This window comes from Phaseolus vulgaris, chromosome 7 (assembly GCF_000499845.2).
Source record: "Phaseolus vulgaris cultivar G19833 chromosome 7, P. vulgaris v2.0, whole genome shotgun sequence".
NCBI lineage: Eukaryota > Viridiplantae > Streptophyta > Magnoliopsida > Fabales > Fabaceae > Phaseolus > Phaseolus vulgaris.
This window is the reverse complement of record NC_023753.2, coordinates 16,744,711-16,763,930: the sequence shown is the minus strand read 5'-3', so window position 1 is coordinate 16,763,930 and position 19,220 is coordinate 16,744,711. Positions and strand designations below refer to the sequence as shown.

Here is a 19,220-nt window from a genome sequence, read left to right as displayed (position 1 = left end):
ATGTTAAATATGAAATATGTGGAAAATGTGCCTTGGTTAAACATAATCGGCCTTGGTTAAAATTAGGTGTTTTAGAAATCCTAATTTAACAAAGGTTGGTTTTTAGGTGCCAAATTTCATCTAAGGAAAAATTACAAATAAAATTCCTAATCTAATTTTGACAATAAATTAAAGTCTACTCTACACTAGAGTTTTTGGCATGTAAAATGCGTCCTCTTGACCCCTCTTGATCATAACTCTAGTGGTTGCCTTAATTTGACATGTTTGGTGGCCTTTCAATAGATTAGTGTTGGGGCCTCTTCCATCACCACGTAAGCTGGGGCCCACAAATAGTATGATTTAACGTAAGTTAACACCCAGATACGAGAGAGACCTAAATCACGAGAGGATCATGCATGGGGTGTGTATAGTACATTCAAGTACAACACATACAAGTGTTCCCTGGAGGCGCTAAGGCCCGTAAGGGTTAGGGTTTCCAGGGAAAGACTGCATGCATGACACGTGAATAATTAGGGCACCCACAGAACAGAGGGCGCTGCAGCGCTGGTACATGAGTTGGTACCTTGGTGGCCATACTGTTAGAGATATTGCACTCTAGAAGAGGCAAGTCTTGTGTCGCGGCTGCACTAAGTTTGTGCAACGCGTCACAAGATGCCTCACTAGTAACCCTAATTCCACTTAAGGAAAGATCCTCGTGGGACAGGGAGTTGACCTAGATACAATCTATATAAAGGGTGGTAAGAACCCTAGAAAAGGTATGTCGTTTCTAAGACTGAAACTACTTTACTGTTTCTTAGCCTAATATTGACTTGATCGTCGGAGTGCAATCAACAGGTAGGGCCCCCTCTGTTTCAACGGAGCCACTCTCAGTTACCCAAGGAGAGAGCGAAAACCACCAGGAGATAGGAGTAACCACCATCTACCTCTGGAGTCAACGACGGCTAAGTCAACCGGCGAGAACATGGATAATATTGTTTATCCAATCAATAATGTGAGGTCATACGTCCATACTCAAGGTCTACTTGACATTGCACGTGAGAGAAGCAACAACGACAACTATGACCACAACTATTGTGACCACGTGATCCATTCTAAGAATTATATGTATCACCAATCAAGACATTTTGCTAAGAAGGTTGAATGTAGAAGGAGAAATGTCTGAACTTCTTTAATTGAAAGAGGATTGGTATTGTTTTCAATAATTATGATAATAAGATTGTATTGTTCAACTAATCATTTCATAATAACATTAAAATTTTCACAATAAATAGATTCGAAGCCGATGCTTCAAGAAGAGTTTTATTGAATTATCTTGAAAAATACTAGCACAAACCTTAATTTGTAGTTGGTTAAATTTATTTGTGAAAATGATTGTAATTTTTTTTATAAGAGCGTTCACTTTAAAAAAAAAATTCATGATAAAAAAGTATATTAAATCCATGAGAGTAACATTGAATATTTTGTTATTAGGAAAGATAGATACACATGATTAACTATTTGTACTTCACAATTGAATATTTTGTTATTAGGAAAGATAGATACACATAATTAACTATTTGCACTCCACAATCAGAAATCTTAGTGAAAATGAAGAATGTATCACATAAATTTGATGTCTGATGTCTGTGTACTTTGATTAGTATTTTAATTAGGGCTGTGATAGGAAAAAAATCCCTTTAACCATTTTCTTGAAATCTTATGTGATAAAATAAATAGTAATAATTTTTTTTTAAAGTTATCGTATACCATATAAAAAAACACTATTACTCACTTGAGGAAAAATAGAGAGTATAAAATGCTCTAATAATTCTTTTATTTTAATATGAGTACAATATTAGAATTTACAAATATACAATTATGAATAACTAATTAACTAATTTTCAAATCATTAAACTAATATTTTCCCAGAAAATAAATCTATGAGGAGACAATTGAATATTTATCCTATATACAATATCCATACCTTTGATATCAATTGGTGAGAACCCTAAACAAATGAGGAACTACAACCACAATTTAATAAAAATATAATTTATAAGATTCCTGGATGATGTGGCAAGTCTGGCAATTTAACAATTAAATGAGAAATTTACATATTACTTGAAACTCGGGATAAAACTATTGAATATAGAATAAAAACATAAAAAAAAAATAAATATTAAAGAAATTTTATAAAAGTTTAGCAACTGAAAAGTAATTAACTTTTTATTTTTCAACTTAAGGTTGGGAACTGCTAAATGGCGTCACCCTTAATTGTTCATTATGCATAACAGATTTATTTACTATATTAAGCAAACTATTCATAAAAGGAAAATAATCAATACATCATTCTTACTATGTAATCGTTTCGAAATTTATTATTTACCAATTATTATTTATACCATCATTATGATAACTTTTTTTATTATGTTTTGATAAGATAATTTTATACTTAAGTAAATAAATAAATAAATATTTTTTAAAAGATAGTTATATAATATTTATAACATTAATGTATTAAATTATATATATTTGAATGTAATAAAAATAGATACATTCTATAATTTACTTTAAAAGAGAGTGTAAGCAGCATTATTGATTATTAAGTAATTTGAAAAAAATAGTTTATTGATTGGTTGGTTGTAGAAACAGGTAGCAACTATTAAACTTATTTGAAGGGTTGACATTATGAAATAAAATAGTGAAATAATTAATAATAATTAAGAAAATGATAATGTTTGTTTGTACTAAGGGTAGGGGCCCTACGATAATCCCGGAAAGAGGTGTTGTGACCGCTTATCTGGTAATCCTTATCCGCAATGAATCGTTGAGCAAGAGAATTGAGTGAGCCCATATATTTTTCTCACTCTTCACTTCTTTTTATTTCTCTCTCTCTCTCTCTCTCTCTCTCTCTGCTCTCTTATTCTGGTGGGCATTCATTCACTCTTCCTACAACCAAACCCTTCTTTCTATCCATCCACCATGCCCATTCCTCTCTTCCCCACACCAACTATTATCATTCCCATCATCACTGACCTCGCCGTCTTTATTACTCCCCTCTGGATTGCAGTAATCGTCGGCGTCATCCTGGGCTGGGCCTGGAAGCCCAAATGGGCTTTCGACCCAAAACACGCTCTCCAAAAGCTTCGCCCCCCTCGCTCCCCCAATCCCCCAGACCACACCGCATTCACCTACTCCACCACCTCCACCAGGTCCCTTCTTCTGCCAATTTCCATGCAATTCCTAATTTCCGTTTCATTTCTTTCTAATTTCGCTTCCTCGCGTGCAGTGCCGGGAGTTCCTCCGCGCGGGAGAAAGACGCCAGCGGGAATGCGGTGGTGACGGAACACGATTTGCTGCACTTGTGGAAGTTGGTTGAGGAGAAAGATGGAGGCCCCGCGTGGATTCAGATGATGGACCGTTCTACCCCCACCATGAGCTACCAAGCGTGGCGTAGGGATCCTGAGGTACGTCTTACCTTTCTGGATTGGTTCATTGATTGATTAATTGAACGGTCTCATGACTGATGGTACTTGTGTGGTAGACTGGACCGCCGCAGTACCGTAGCAGAACGGTGTTCGAGGACGCGAGTCCCGAGTTGGTGAGGGATTTCTTTTGGGACGACGAGTTTCGGTTGAACTGGGATGACATGCTTATACATGCTTCGACTATACAAGAGTGTGCTCTCACTGGAGCCATGATGGTGCACTGGGTGCGCAAGGTTAGTTTCTTCTACTCTCTTAGTAATGCAACCATGAGAAGTACTCACGTTGTTTGTTGATGTTGAGCAATTGTGGCTACAGTTTCCCTTTTTTTGCAGTGACAGAGAGTATATCATAGGGAGGCGAATTTGGGACGCTGCCCAAATTTACTACTGTGTCACAAAGGTTCCTTCCTATCATATTAATTGCAAATTGAAATGCCTTCTCTTTTGTCTTCTCATTAATTGCGAATGAAATGCCTTCTCATTGCTGTTCTCTTTTGTGTGCTTGGTAATTTTTCATAAGCCTCATCCTTCCTAAATATTTATTCAAGAAAATAAAAATAAATAAATAAATAAACTTCTCACTAGACTAAAATTTAAATTAAATTCTAGAATAAATTTACGCTCTGGCTAATTCATAAATACTTCTAAAACAGAAGTTAGTTTTACCCTATGGAGAAGCTTAAGTTAATTTTTACCTATGTTCATTCCGTTTTTTTCGTTTATTTCCCTCTAAAAGTGCTTGTGGAGAATTTTGTCCAAACAAATCTTTATTCTAATCTCTTATGTATAAACTAATTTTATCTATTACAGGACCTTTTTTCTTTTATAATAGTTTGTGAAGTATATCTAATTAGAGTTTAATTTTACCGTTTGCTTTATCTCCATTATGAAATTATGGTTGGGTGGGTCAGCTTGGTACTTACATTATGTATACTGCTTTATTTGGCTTGTGTTTTATTTTTTTGAGTCCGTCCTTTATGTTAAATTGTTTATTTGGTTTGGCTTGTGTGTGAAGAGTTATAGAGCTAGTTTTTACTGACCTTTTCGGTAGTCTTGTTATAATGGGGGGGAACTAAATGTTAAACTAGTAGAGGTTTGTGTACACTGCATAGTCGTCTTACACTTATTTGACTTGAGTCTTTTTGGAAGTATTAATCAAATTTAACTTATTGGAATTAAATAAGCTGTTTTCAATTTGGAACAGTGGCTGTTTGGTAATTATGATATGTTTTCATATTTTCAGGAACCATCTTTTATCTGGTTGTGATATTATTGACTTGTGGCTTGTTTTGCTTCTTCAGGGAGTACCTTGCCCATCCATGCCAAGGCATAACAAACCTAAAAGAGTTGATTTATTTTATTCAAGCTGGTGCATTCGTGCAGGTAGCAGGCAGTTTAGAGCTTGATTCTTGAAAGTACTCTTTATTTAACCGGCATTTCAGTTGTTTAGAAATTATTATCAGTTCGTGTTTGTGCATATCAATATTATGAACTATGATTTTAGGAAAACTTACCAGTATGCAGTTTGGAAACTGGGGTTGGAAGGTTTTCCTTATCTATCTTAATAGGTTTGAGAACATAATCAGTGAAGGCTTTCAGATATTTTATTTGGAATGGTTCTCTTGTCTTCAGATACATATTATAGTTCTACTTCCGAACGTTAATGCTCACATTCAACCTTTGACGTATGGTTTACCCTTTTCTATCTTGTGATTTTGTCCACTGCCAAGCGTTATTTCACCTTAAATGGAAAAAATACAATTTATGTGAAACCATTTAGAGCAACATTATATTAATTATTTCTCAGTATTTTCTGAGGTCTTGTTCCATTCCTTTTAATTGGGCTGGTTACCATTTTATTACACTTTTGTCTATTGAGACTCTTTTTGGTCTTCTTTAATGACCAAAGTACCAAACCTCCTTAGGTTAGTTTATCCATCCTATAAACTTTCTGTCGTTTACATTCATATTTCATTTGATTTTCTCTTGTATTTCATTCATCTACCTCTGCAGTCAGCATCCCATTTTCTGCTGCATATAGTATTTTTATCTCTTGACACTTCACTGGCTAAATTTTTCTACCATGCATCATATTGGTCTTATAGATGTTTTAGCATTTTGGTGTGCTAGTCTCAATCTATACTTAAAACGTAATTTGTGTTATGATACCTAATTTCAATCTCTGTAATATTACCAACTTGCATCTGACTGAACCTGGGTTTCATGTTGTCTACTCCTACTTGAACTCTCTTTTTGAGTCTTTCTCACAAAATTCTCTTAAAATTTCAAATCCAACTGGGTTTGGATTGAACGGGTTTTGGTTCTTATAACTGATGGAACATGACCATACTCTTTTATTTTCCTCAATGTAGAATTTTATCAATTGGATGCCAAAGAGATCTTTAACGGGGTTTTCTTCTATTTTGTGCTTATTGGTCTCGGTCTAAAAACTTTAAATACACCCTATTAAATGCTTTAAATTACTTTCATAAATATTAAGTGACTTTTGTATTTTTGATATATTACGTACTTTTCTTTGAGTAAGAAGTTTTTCTTCTTGACTACTCATCATGTGCCAATGGGAACATAACATAATACACAAACCATCTATAAATTTTCTATTATGTTCGTTAATAGTTTTTCAGATAATATATACTTATGTGCATCTGTTGCTTATCTGGATCCAGTTAAATCAAGAAAAGATGGCCAGCTGACTTCGTGTGAAATACTACTGTTTCATCACGAAGATATGGGCATACCATGGGAAATCGCAAAGCTTGGAGTTCGACAGGGTATGTGGGGAGCTGTCAAGAAGTTTGATCCTGGACTACGAACATATGAGAAACAAAGGGCTTCTGGTGTACCATTATCACCCTGTGCTCGTGCTGCTAATATCAACACTAAAATCAGTGTGGACTACCTGAGGTCTCTGGAAAACACAACCACCGATTTGTTGGAGATTGAAAATCAAGATTCTTCTGACAAACCAGTTGGGAGGAACATACCTAAGCTTCTAATTGTTGGTGGAGCCATTGCTCTTGCCTGCACTCTTGATCAAGGACTACTAACTAAGGCAGTTATATTTGGAGTAGCCCGAAGGTTTGCGAAAATGGGAAGGAGGTTGTGACATATTTTGCTTTTTGTTTTCAGAAAATGCCGGCCAATTTCCTCTAGCAGTGGAATTAGAAATTAAGATGTTACTTGCTTTGGAGCTACTGTTTATTGTGGATCTAGTTGGCAGCCATGGTTCAAGAGGAACGCTATTATTCTTTCTTCATTTTGTTTGATCTACGAGGTAGCTTTTACCTGGAAATACGAAATAGGAATATTGTATCTTTATGTCGTTAAAGAATCTCGAGCGGCAGAATAACATCAATATCCAGGTTTTTCTTCAGTTCATGTCCTTTCATTGTTAGCCTTGGCCGTCTGAATGTATATCATCTTTTCCTAGCGCTTGGTTTTGAGAAATACAGTGAAAAAGGTATGGTAGCTTTCAAAATTATTTGCATGAATGTTTATTCTGCTTGTCAAGTCTCTGTAGATAAAATGAGAAAACCAGTAGTTGATGAATAATTCAAGTATCACTCTCAGGGTACGTGGTTGAATTTCGATTTATTTATTGCTCCAATCGTGGTTTACTCGTAATAATTAATACTATTCTTTAATATTATATACTATGTTAATAATGAACTTGCATAATGTTACAAGAAAGAAAGCTAGGTAAACTTTTAAATTAACATCAAAATATCATATATTTCTTTGGTTATAAAATATTAAAAGTTTAATAAACAGCCATGTGTAAATTTTCTATGAGTGTTGTGTTCTTGAATAAATAAAACCAAAACAATAAAGTTCAAATCAGTCTTCTATTATTGATTGTGATTAGATTTTTGCCTCTCCAAAATTTTGGATTGTTAGGGACCCAACTTGTTCACAATTTTCAGTTAAATTGGAAAATGTATATATATATATATATATGTATATATGTATATATGTGTGTGTGTGTTTTTGGGTTTTTTTGTGTGGGAAAATACCTGGGTGATTTCGCACCACTAAGTCAAGAATATTTTATATAAAAAAGTGAAGACATCAATCTTAACCCAAATTGTGTATGTGGATTTTATTTTTTATATATTGCTTTTTATGCTCATTTCTACTCCAACTCCATGACAAACTTACTTGGAATTTTAACAATTATTCCTTTAATCGTGAGTTTCTTCTACATTGGTACTTTTGTGGTACTTTTGTGCAAATAACAATTATACCGTTGTTTTTTATCACAATGGGACACACTTACTTAAAACCCATTGTTGTGAAGACTTTCGATAATAAAAATTTTAACTATACAAAATTCAACTACATTGTTTATGTTCAATCTACATTCACCATACCAGTTTGTTAAGAAGAAACATAATTCACTGGATTGTCTAATTAATTAACTAATAAATGCAAAAGCAGAGAATGAGAACATAAAACATGGTAGAACAGAGTATGAAAATCACATTTAAACATTTTTTGTGGTTTGACCATAACTAGTTTACGTTATTATGATAATTTCTGAGATTTACAACTCAAACTTTCTTTCTAAATCTTCACACTGAAACTCTCAACTCTTATGTAACTCTCTTATGTAACTGTCAAGTTCAAGTTCCTAAGTAAAAGACCAAAAGTAATTGTCTTACAACTTTTCACAAAAGATGTTTCTCATACAAACAAACCAAACATGTGTGTAGTGGTTCAATTTCAAACTAACATGTGGTTTAATTTCAAATTAACATGAGGCGTCAACAGTTACAGGAAAATTAAACAAAAGAGCTATACGATCCAAAATATTAGTTTTTCAACAGACTCTAATATCCATTAGATGGTCTTAAACCACTAGACGATGACAAACTACTAGATGTCTCAAACCACTATACGGTCTAGCACCTCTAGACAGTCTAGGTAATAGAAAGCAAGCGATGTGGAAACATGTTTCAAGTTTGTCACGCCAAACTTGTCAAGGATTTTTCTGAGATATTGCCAAGACTTGGAGTAGTATCCATCATTGGAAGCATTTTTGAAAGAGTTTTTCTTAGCAAGTTGGGCTTCCACCTTCATTGCAAGATGAACTAAAGAGCCCAATGATGAATACTCTTGTAACTCAACAATGTCTTGAATATCCTTCCTAAGACCACTCACAAACCTAGCAATCATAGCTTCCTCACTTTCTTCTAATTCAATTTTAAGCACAAGCGTCTCAAGCTCCTTATAATATTCATCCACATTTAGCGTGCCTTGTTGAAACCGTTGGAGTCTCAACATGAGGTCTTTCCTAAAATGTGGGGGCACAAACCTAGTGCGCATATGATCCTTTAAAGAGTTCCAAGAGTCCACGGGAGGACCCTTGTGATAGATAATGTCCTTTACAATTCCATGCCACCATTTCATGGCATAATCACTAAACTCTAGGGTGGCTAGCTTAAGCTTATGCTCATCTTGGATCTCTTGGATCTCAAATATTTGTTCACACTTAGCCTCCCAATCTAAATATACATTAGGATCACTAGAGCCATTAAAACAAGGTAGCTTGACCGAAGGAAGCCTAGACTTTGCATCATGATAGAAGCCATTGCCGTAGTGAGTTCTTTCCCCTTGATGATGATGTCTTTGTCCATGGACTTGGGGTGGAGTTCTCCTTCTCCTATGCTCATCTTCACGGCCAAAATCATTGGAAGAAGCTCTTGTTGAAGGTCTATGATGCTCATCATGAATTGAAGGAGATGGTCTAGCTTGTTGCACCTCCATCTTTTGCAATTTCTCCTCCAAGCGTCTAATGGTTCTTTGAGCTTTATGTAATTCACCAAGGATTGAAGCTTTGGAAGGAGAATTCTGCTTGTATGATGCATCACTTGAAAATCCAGCCATTTTGGGAATAAAAAACAGCAAACACACAAAAACAGCAAACAAGTTAAGAAACAAAAATTAGCAAAAACAGTGAGTGTTTTAAACAAAAATGCTGAAGTGAATTGAGGCAGAAAAATAGGTCACTCTCAAAGAAATAATGTCCTTGCACCAATCTGATCTTGAGGCCTTGGAATCCTCAAATGAAAGATGTCAAAGCAAGCACACCAATCTCAAAAGCAACCACCACAAAACCAATGAAACAATAAAGACAAACAAGAAAAGGTATAAGCAAGAAAAGGTAATTGCAAAAGGAAAACTATATGTAAGACAAACTCAAAGAGTAAAGAATGAAAGACAATCAAGAAAATAAAGAAATCAATGAGAAAGTAGGCACACAAAAGAATACTTAAGGAAAAGCACTAGAGTAGATGAAGAAAACAACAAAATTAGCTACTGGAATTTTTTTTTAATGCAAACTGTCTTGATATTCACTGATTTAACTGGAATGATGTAGAGCGAACTGGATTATGAAATTTAAACCATAGGAACTTCAAGATGTTAACTCAATAATGGCACTGGAATCAATTAAAAACAGTAAGCCAATTAATTGAGATAAATTTTTTAAAATCGCTGCCAGATTACCGTATTCTTTTCGGCAGAATTGTACACTTTTTTTATTTTATTTATCATTTTTTGTGTACTTTGAATTTTTGAATGATTCTTTTTTCTAATCTTTTCTAACACTTTGAATATCACAAATCCAGAATTTCAGAATTTTCCAGTGAGTAAATCAATTGAAATAAGGAAAAAACAGTAAGCACTTTTTTCAGAAACAGAGGAATCCTAATAGGAATAAAAAACAGAATGATGAACTAGCAAAGACATAATGGAAAATGATGTATTGGAACTTGTATAGGTCTAGAATACAAGTATGAACTCAATTCTAAAAAGAAAAATGTACAAAGGATCAATACCAATTCAGAAAATTATATGACACTAAAGCAAGAAACAATCAAAAACAATAAAAGTACTACTAGAAGTAATGACAATTATGGAATAACATGACTAAGACAAAACTTGACATGATTCAAAAAGGAAAATACTCAAACATATGATAGGCAAAAGAATTAAAACAGCAAGCAAACTCAAAATAAGCCTAAAACAGAAACTTAAATTGCAAGAAAATAAAAGAGCTCTTGAAAAAAAAAAGTGCTACACAACTCAACAATTAAACAAGAACACACCTAAACTCATACTAGCACAATTAGAATGATTCTTGACATTCTTAGGAATCATCTTGAGTTGGTTAAGAGCTAGGCACTTTATCATAGAAATGGATCAAAGTTCTATGAACAAGAACTCACCAAAACTAGTGCCAAAACACTAACTCATATAGAAGATCCAATTATTGTCAAATTGAACCGAACAAAAAGGCACAAAATCTAAGCAAACTGAATTTGAAAGCTGGAAAGTAAATTGAACCGAACAAAAGCTGGAAAAAGAAGAGAATAAGATGAAGAACAACAAGGAACATAAAAGAACCGAAGCTACACAAATTAAATCTGAAAATGCCGAACCAAAAACAACAAGGAACAAGCTAAGACATGGAATTAACAAAGAAGAAAGGAAGGAGAAGAGAATTGCTCATGAAGATGGATGAATGATGGATGATCACGCCACTAGAAGTGTGGTTGCTCTTAGATGAGTGTGCTGCCGCCACTTGAGGACACCATGGATCCTTCAAGATAAGACTAGAGAAGAAGGCTCAAAAGCTCTCCAATGCTCACTCCAATTTTGAGTATAGTTTCTTTAGATAAATTCCAATCTGAAAAATACAAAGAGAGCACCTCTATTTATAGCCTAAGGTGCTGAAAAACAAAGCTAAGAGAATTCAAAATTCCCTCCTAAACCTATTTAGAACCGGCGCCTAAAACCATGCATGAGGAAGGTGTGACCTCTTCCTTCACTTTGGCACCTCCTCTTCTACTCCTACACCTATCTACTAATACACCCCCCCTCCTAAAGCTCCTAACTAAAGCCTAAAAGATGCTATAACAAAAGAGGTTTCTAATGTTTCCCTCTAAGCACCTTCAACTAAAGAAATTACAAAAAGAGAAAATAAATGTCCCCTAGCTCCTAAAGCTTTGAACATGCTTCTTGTAATCCTTTGAGGTGGGCTTTGACCTTCATGGTCGTCCTCCATTTGTGCCTCTACTTCTTCTTGATCTTGTTGATTGGCCTCCATGTCCTCTTGAGCTTGATGTCCATCAGGTCTCCTGAGACAAATATAGTCGTTTCAACTCATGTCATCTAGAGATCTCAATCCCCAATATCTTTCTAGTAGCCCCAATGTCCTTCATCTTGAACTTGTTGTTCAGTTCAAATTTAACCTTTCTCACCTCAAGTGTTATTATTACTTGCTGTCAAAATATCATCAACATATAACAAAAATATAATGAATAGACTTTTTGCTAAACCCTAAACCCTAAACTTTTTGCTATCAAAACTTGAACTAGACGTAAGAGTCATACCCTGCTACGCTCAAAACCAATTCTAGTAATGAACTCATCAAATCACTTGTTCCACTGTCTTGAATATTGTTCCAGACCATACAAAAATTTGTTTAGTTTACAAAAATAATCTTTCTTGCCCACTATCTCAAATCCTTCTAGAAACTTAATTTAGATGGTTTCGTCTAAAGTCTACATAAAGGAAAGTCGTCTTGACATCCATCTCTTCCAGTTCAAGGTTAAGCTCAACAACCATTGCTAATAACATCCTCATAGATCTGTGTTTTACATTAAGATAAAAAACATCATTGTAATCAATTCCTTCTCACCATGTAAAATCTCTAGCAACCAATCACACTTTGAATCTTTGTTGATCAGTTCTTAGAACAAATTCTTTTCTTTTGAAAATCCATTTAAAACTGACCAACCTAGAACCTTTATCTATGCACCAAAGTCCAAGTATTATTCAAATGAAATGACTTCATATCCTCATTCATGACATTAACAATTTAGTCTTCTCCTTTCTTGTTAAGGCAGGCGATACACTAGAAGGTTCATCTTTCAGCACCTCACTAGCAACCACTAAGGAATAAGCAATCAGATCTACAAAAATATACCTCTTTGGAACTTCGATCGTTCTCTGGGTTATGTATTTGACTATTCTGTAATCATCATCAACGTGATGTTCTTCCTCAAACGTAATTGTGTTAGAATGTATGGCTTTAAACTAAAGAGGGGGTGAATGGTTTAAAGAGGGATTTCGAAAACTTTTAAACCTTGAATGAAATTACTTCAAGAATATCTTGATTAAGAAATCAGTTTTTCAAAACACAGCTAAAAGCACAGCACCAGAAAAACAATCGGTTGTTTCGCAGAAACAATCGGTTGTTTATACTAGTTTACAAATATAAAAATTGAATTTAAAGTGTTAAGGGATAGAGAAAATGCACACAAAGATTTATACTAGTTCACTCTAAACCCAGAGCTACATCCAATCTTCTCAGAAAACCACTGAGGAATACCACTAAGCAATCAAACCTAGATCACTTACAACACAACCAAGAAAGTGACCTTGATCCCCTCAAGACACACACTTCTCTTGGTCTACACTCCAACACTAAAAATGCTGATCTTGATCCCCTCAAGAACACACAACACTTCTCAACAAACACACCAAGTTTCTTTCAACAGATACAAGGATTACACTTGTTACAGAAACAAATCTGAAATCAATACAAGAGAAAATCCGAGCTCACACTCTTTGATCAATCTCAATCTCTAAGCAATCTCAACTTTTCAAAAACTCAAAATCAGTAAGTTGAAAAACTCAAATCTGTTTTTTTGTATATATCAAAGTTGTTGTCTGTTATCAAATCTTAACAAACTTTTTATTGCATTTAAAGATTGGTCAAAGCATTAAAAACTGGAGCGTAATCAGTTAGAAAATCATTTAATGCTCAGTTAAAGCACAAACCATTTTTCTGTTATGGTACCAAAACAAACAATCGGTTGTTTCCTCGAATCAATCGATTGTTTTGGTTTTGACAGCAAGTCAACCATTAAAACGGTTTTCAACCTTTTCTAAAAACACCTAAGTATTAAACAATCGGTTGTTTCGACAAAACAACAGGTTGTTTTTCACTTAGCTTGAAAAACACTTTTCTTTTAAAAAGATTGAGAATGCCTATGCTTTGGATTCAATCAAGAGTGGATTACAAACACAATCTACCCCATATCCTATCTAAGACAGCTCAGCAACAACAAGCACAACCTAGACTTCAACATCCATCAAAGGGGTTTGGATTCTTCAAAGCTTGAACACCACTTGGTTCAACAAATTGAACGTCTATCATTTTTAGATACATCAACCAATTTTAGATATATCGGACGATCTAGTGGCTTCAGATTCGTGTCATTTACTAAACTCCACTTTAATGTTAGCATTCTCAACATCCCTGCTTTTAATAGATACACATTTAAAAACTTTTGGTTTGTAAGCCATTTCAGTTTCCTTAAAGACAACATCTTAGCCGATGTTATACTTTTTGAATCCTTGCTCTAGACACCTAAGAAGCATGCATTTAATAGCTCAAATGTTTAGCTTACCTTTCTTAATATAAGCATACCCTACACAACCATAGATTCTTAGACAATTAAGGTTTGGGGATGACTTGACCAAACTTCTTCAGGAGTCTTCACTTTCAGAGGACATCTACTTATCAGATAAGCAACAGTACTAGTAGTATCAACCCAAAAATTCTCTAGAACTCCAACTCTCAACATTATACACATTATTCATTCCAAAATGGTCCTATTTAATATTTTTGCTAGGCCATTTTGTTGAGGTGTTCCAACAACTGTCAATTGTCTTGCTATACCATGCTTTGTACTATATTAGTTTTGAAATGTTTTATAGTCTTTCCAGTTTTATTTTCAACTAGATGTTTTCATCTTTTAAAATTTTCAAATGCTTCACTCTTGGTCTTATAAGGGTATATTTGACATATCTGACACCCGAGTATGATGGAGTAAAAGACGGACCCAATAGATTAACATGAATATAATCAAGGGTCCCCTTCGATCTTTGTTGACCCATGTCAAAACAAATTCTACACACTTTCATTTAGACGCAATGTTCACAAAATCCCAACTAGTTAATTCTATCACTTTTAACCAAGCCTTGTTTGTCTAGCTCCATAAGTCCCTTGTCACTTACATGACCTAACTTCTATGCCAAGTACTTTTAGTGGTAGACGTAGACCCATACAACACCATCCAAGGCATACATGCCATGCTTTCTCTCACCCTTCATCACCGTTATGGACTTCCTCAACACCTTCATAAACCCCCTTTTCACCTTTAAAAACATATCCCTTCTTTTCAAGTTCTTCAAGGGATATTAGATTTCTCTTCAAGTTATATACCCAAGTTTTTCATGCATCCTCTTAGTTCCATCATGAAGATGAAACTTCACTGTTCCAATTCTTGTTATCTTATAAGACTTGTGATCACAATACAGAACCGATACTCTTTCACAAGGTTGTCAAATTCGAGAGTCTACGTAGACTCGTGGGAGCTTCCTAAACTAGTAAGAGTTTACTTCATATGAAAAAATATTTCAATAATATAATTAATCGAAGTAGTTAAAACAAATAAGTCCACTACACTAAAATAACTACATTTAATAGTGAATGATAATTATCTAACTTCAAAGTACCTCAAATAAATAAGTTCATACAATAAAAATGTTCACAATCTGCATATATGTATTGTTCCAATATGCCAAACTAAAAAAATCCAAATTATAAATTTCTCCCAATTTGCAGATGCATCTACCTTAATTAAAAAAAATATAAAGTTTATGCTCTGCACCATGTTTCTCTTAAAAAGAAAACTGTTGATGCTTTTCCCACTTAAAAAGAAAACCTTGCAGTAGAGCACCAGCGACACAACACCACGTTTTCTCCAACCTGATATGAAATCACCACCGCAGATCGCAACTCAGATAAATGAAACCACCCCAAAATACAACTTAGATGAATGCCACCACTGCACAAACAGAGAAGTGGCGAGCGAGTGACCACAACAAAGGAAACCAACAGGAATAACAAAATGAACCTCAAACGTCTAAACCCTAATGCCATCGAAAGAGGTCATTTTCTTTGATTTTTCATTTCTAACGTCATGGTTTTGGGTTTAGATGAAAAACCCTTTGGATTCGCCAACTCAGAGGCAAAATTGCGAGTTCAACTGAGTTCACCAAGTTCATTGCGAGTATACCAAGTTTACCCCAAAATGAGTTTGCTCTGAGTTAACTTGTCTGAGGTGAGTGAGAACGTAAACTTGGACGAGCTAACATGTTAACTTGCGAGTTTTATAACCATGTTCCTTCAAGTTCTCAAAACTGTTTGAACCAGCAAACAATTAGAGTCCAAAATCCATTATCAATCAGCAACACTACTCAACACCATAAGGACCTCTTATGATTCACAACCATCTTCCACCAAAGCAACTTCACCAATCAAACTTAAAAGGTTTATCATTATTTTCACCCTTCTTCCTCAAAGGGAAATATTTTCTTGTCTGCCCTTTCTTCTTACGGTGATAACATATGAAAGAACTCACTACCTTCCCATCATGAGTCTTAGACTTAGATCTTCCTCTAAATTTCCTTCCATTTTCACGATTAGACGATCTTCCTTTTGTTACTAGGCCATTTCCTGAATTTGATTTCTTCACATCAAACCTCTCATTCAACTCTTTCGAGTTCAAAGCAACTCGAAGCTCCTTAAGCGAAAGCCTTTCTTTCTCAAACAACAAAGTCTTCTTGAAATGAACATGCATCTTTCGCAAAGCACACAATAACAACAATGCTTAATCTTCATCATCAATTTGAACATTAATGTTCTTAAGATCAAATAGCAATTTTATTAAATTAGTCCAGTTGTTCACTAACAACCTTGTCATTACTCATCTTGGTCATAAACAATTAACCATAGACTTGGTCATATACAAGATTTTAAGCTTTCGTGTAGCAGCTTCTCTACGAAACTTGTCTGAGGACCTTGTCACCAAGACTCAAAACAATTGCACTATGAGCCTTTTCTAACATGTCCTTTTCAATCATGAATTTTTCAGTCTTGAAATCGTCTTCCAAAGCCTCAAGAAGGTCATTTTGAACTAGAAGAGCACGAATCTTCAACTGCCAAACCCGAAATCATTCAAGCCAGTGAATTTCTCAACCTCATACTGATATGGTTCCAATAACATGATATGGATATAGAATGAATGGGTAACTCTAAAACAACAAGTAAACCCCAAGAACTACTCAAGAACAGTTCAAAAAACACAAGAACAATGCCAAGAACAGAAACTTAACACAACATACAAAGGATCTACCGATTGAAATGAGCTAAGCAACATAACCCATGGAAAGGAACTTGGAAACAACAAGATTATCACATGTAATTGGATACCGAAAAGGGATGAACCAAGAACAGAAAGGAAACAACCAAACTGCACTGATTAAAGGAGAAATAAAGTGCAGAAAATGAAAGGGAAAACAACAAAGAACAGATTGCACCGAATGGATTAGGAAACACAAGCAAGAAACACAAAAATGGAAGAAAATGGAAGATCGAAAGAGTGACTTATGTGGTTGTAGACCAAGGGAGGATCTTCACGCCACTTGGAGGGTGGTTTGCTCCAAGATGAGTGGTGGTGCCCCACTTGAGAGTCCCAAGAGCTCACAAGATGAGACTAAAGAGAGAAGAAGAGTCAAGGCTTATAACTTTATCTAAAATTCACTAACATTTCATTACTCTCAATTTTCAACTTGTTTTACAATGAGGCAAGGCTCTCCTTTTATAAGGTGGGAGATGACCAGCCCTCTAGGTAAGGAAGGAAAGACTCCTTCTAGGTCCTTCTATGAACAAAAGGCGCCTAACTAGGCCAAAAGGCGACCTTCCTAGCCATTTCTAAGTAACTAGTGACTAAAAGTGCCTTTACATGCATAGTTTCTTTTGTTTCCTTCTTTAGGCACTTCCCTAAGGCTATCCTATCCTATTTACAATTTAATACAAGAGATATTACAAAGAGAGATTTCATTTGGCAATCTCTTCCCAATGATCTAGCCATGCTCCTAGTGATTTTGTTCTTGAATGTTGGCATCCTTTTCATCTTGATTTGCATCGTACTCTCCGGGTTGGAGAGAATTCGTCCACGAATTCTGAAAGCCTTGTTAACCTCTTGGTTAGTCATTAGAAGACTTTTTTTTTGAACTCTTTTTAATTCTTCTTTAATTTTTGAGAAGACTAGAAGGAAGAACTTTAAATATTTGGGTGGATGGCCTCTTCCTCCATTAGTAAAATCCTCTCTTATTTGATCTCTATCATGCTCCCCGAGTTGGAGAGAATTCGACCATGAATTCTGAATCTCTGCATATAACAAAGTCTGTTGACTTTTACAATTAACAGTGGAATAAGAAAAAGGCAAACATGACTTAGAATTTGTAAGCAGTGGGAGTTCAGGAAAGGAGGTCCTATAAACAGACCAAGTTGGAAAAAATTGTTTGGGAATGATGATATTTTTTGGAAAAAGTCCTCTTAAATGGCGAAAACCATTAGGAGGTATGAAAAAATCATCCCTAACGTTCTTTAACCAAGTTGGTGTTGAAATAGGAACCTTGGGTAATGAAAAAGATAAAGAAGAAGAATACTTTTGAGGTTCAACTTGAGGCATAGCACGAGTCAACATGTTTGATTTAGTGGATAAAGTGGTGTGACTCGGTTTAGTACTTACTTCTTTTGCTTTCTCATTTGCTCTTTTAGTTTGCATTCTCCTCGGGAGAGAGGGGTTTTAAGATAACCTTGCGCCCTTTGAAGGAAAAAGACATTGTATTGGATAAGCCATCAGGTAAAACATGTCTATCATATTGCCAAGGCCTTCCTAAAAGAAGATGAGTTGCTTCCATGGGCACAACATCACATAAAACCTCATCTTTATACTTTCTTATTGCAAAGTTAATGAGGACTTGTTTGTTAACCATGATTTCACCTTCGGTACTAAGCCATTGCAATTTATAAGGCTTGGTATGAGAGATATTGGGTAAGGCTAATTTCTCCACAACTTTTGTACTAGCCACATTAGTGCAACTACCCCCGTCAATAATCAAGGAACATAACTTGTTGGTGATAAGACAACGGGTGTGAAAAATATTTTCTCTTTAGGTATCATCCAAAGATTTTGGAATTGTTCCCAACATTCACCTTATCATCAATAAGTCACCTTCATGTGGACTTTCGCTCTCATACTCACTTGGAGACCTAGGAGGTGTGGATGATCTAGAGTTTGCGGATTCATGTTCACTCACCACTTCCCCATTAACATTTATCATCATATTTCTTTTAGAAGGACAATTAGCCGCTATGTGACCATATCCTAAACATTTAAAACACTTTTTACTTGAGGATTTGGTTGGTGATTTATGATTAAAAGTGGAAGGCTTAGAATCCTTAGCTTTAAAAGATGAATCTTTAGAAGGAAACTTTGAAAAAGATTTGTTTTTATTTTTCCAAGAGTTGTTGTAGTAACCATCATGAGTAGAATTTTTGAAAACCATTTTCCTTGCAATTTGATTTTCAACCTTGATGGCAAGGTGAACTAAGGTTTGTAAAGATGAATACTCTTGAAGTTCTACAACATCTTGTATATCCCTTCTAAGACCACTTATAAATCTAGCAATCTTTGCTTCCTCACTTTCATCCAAATTTATTTTAAGTATAAGCGTCTCTAATTCCTTGGAATAACTATCCACACTTAGCGTGCCTTGGTGAAGCTGTTGGAGCTTCAACATTAGG

The 19,220-nt window shown here is 35.0% G+C and overlaps 1 protein-coding gene across 1 annotated transcript; it reads left to right on the top strand.

The window, feature by feature from the left end:
• The first annotated feature begins 2,805 nt into the window (after positions 1-2,805).
• On the top strand, positions 2,806-6,860 carry LOC137827747 (uncharacterized). The gene is made up of 6 exons (XM_068634037.1): positions 2,806-3,191; positions 3,269-3,446; positions 3,524-3,700; positions 3,783-3,866; positions 4,768-4,849; positions 6,154-6,860. The coding sequence occupies exons 1-6, from the start codon at positions 2,962-2,964 to the stop codon at positions 6,591-6,593; spliced, it is 1,191 nt and encodes a 396-aa protein (XP_068490138.1). The 5' UTR covers positions 2,806-2,961; the 3' UTR covers positions 6,594-6,860.
• Positions 6,861-19,220: the final 12,360 nt, after the last annotated feature.

Excerpts from the sequence above, each read along its gene's own strand:
- LOC137827747 (XM_068634037.1), top strand. The coding sequence starts at position 2,962 with ATGCCCATTCCTCTCTTCCCCACACCAACTATTATCATTCCCATCATC. Across the intron at positions 3,701-3,782 it reads TGGTGCACTGGGTGCGCAAG|TTTCCCTTTTTTTGCAGTGA; the intron begins GTTAGTTTCTTC and ends TTGTGGCTACAG. Across the intron at positions 4,850-6,153 it reads AAGCTGGTGCATTCGTGCAG|TTAAATCAAGAAAAGATGGC; the intron begins GTAGCAGGCAGT and ends ATCTGGATCCAG.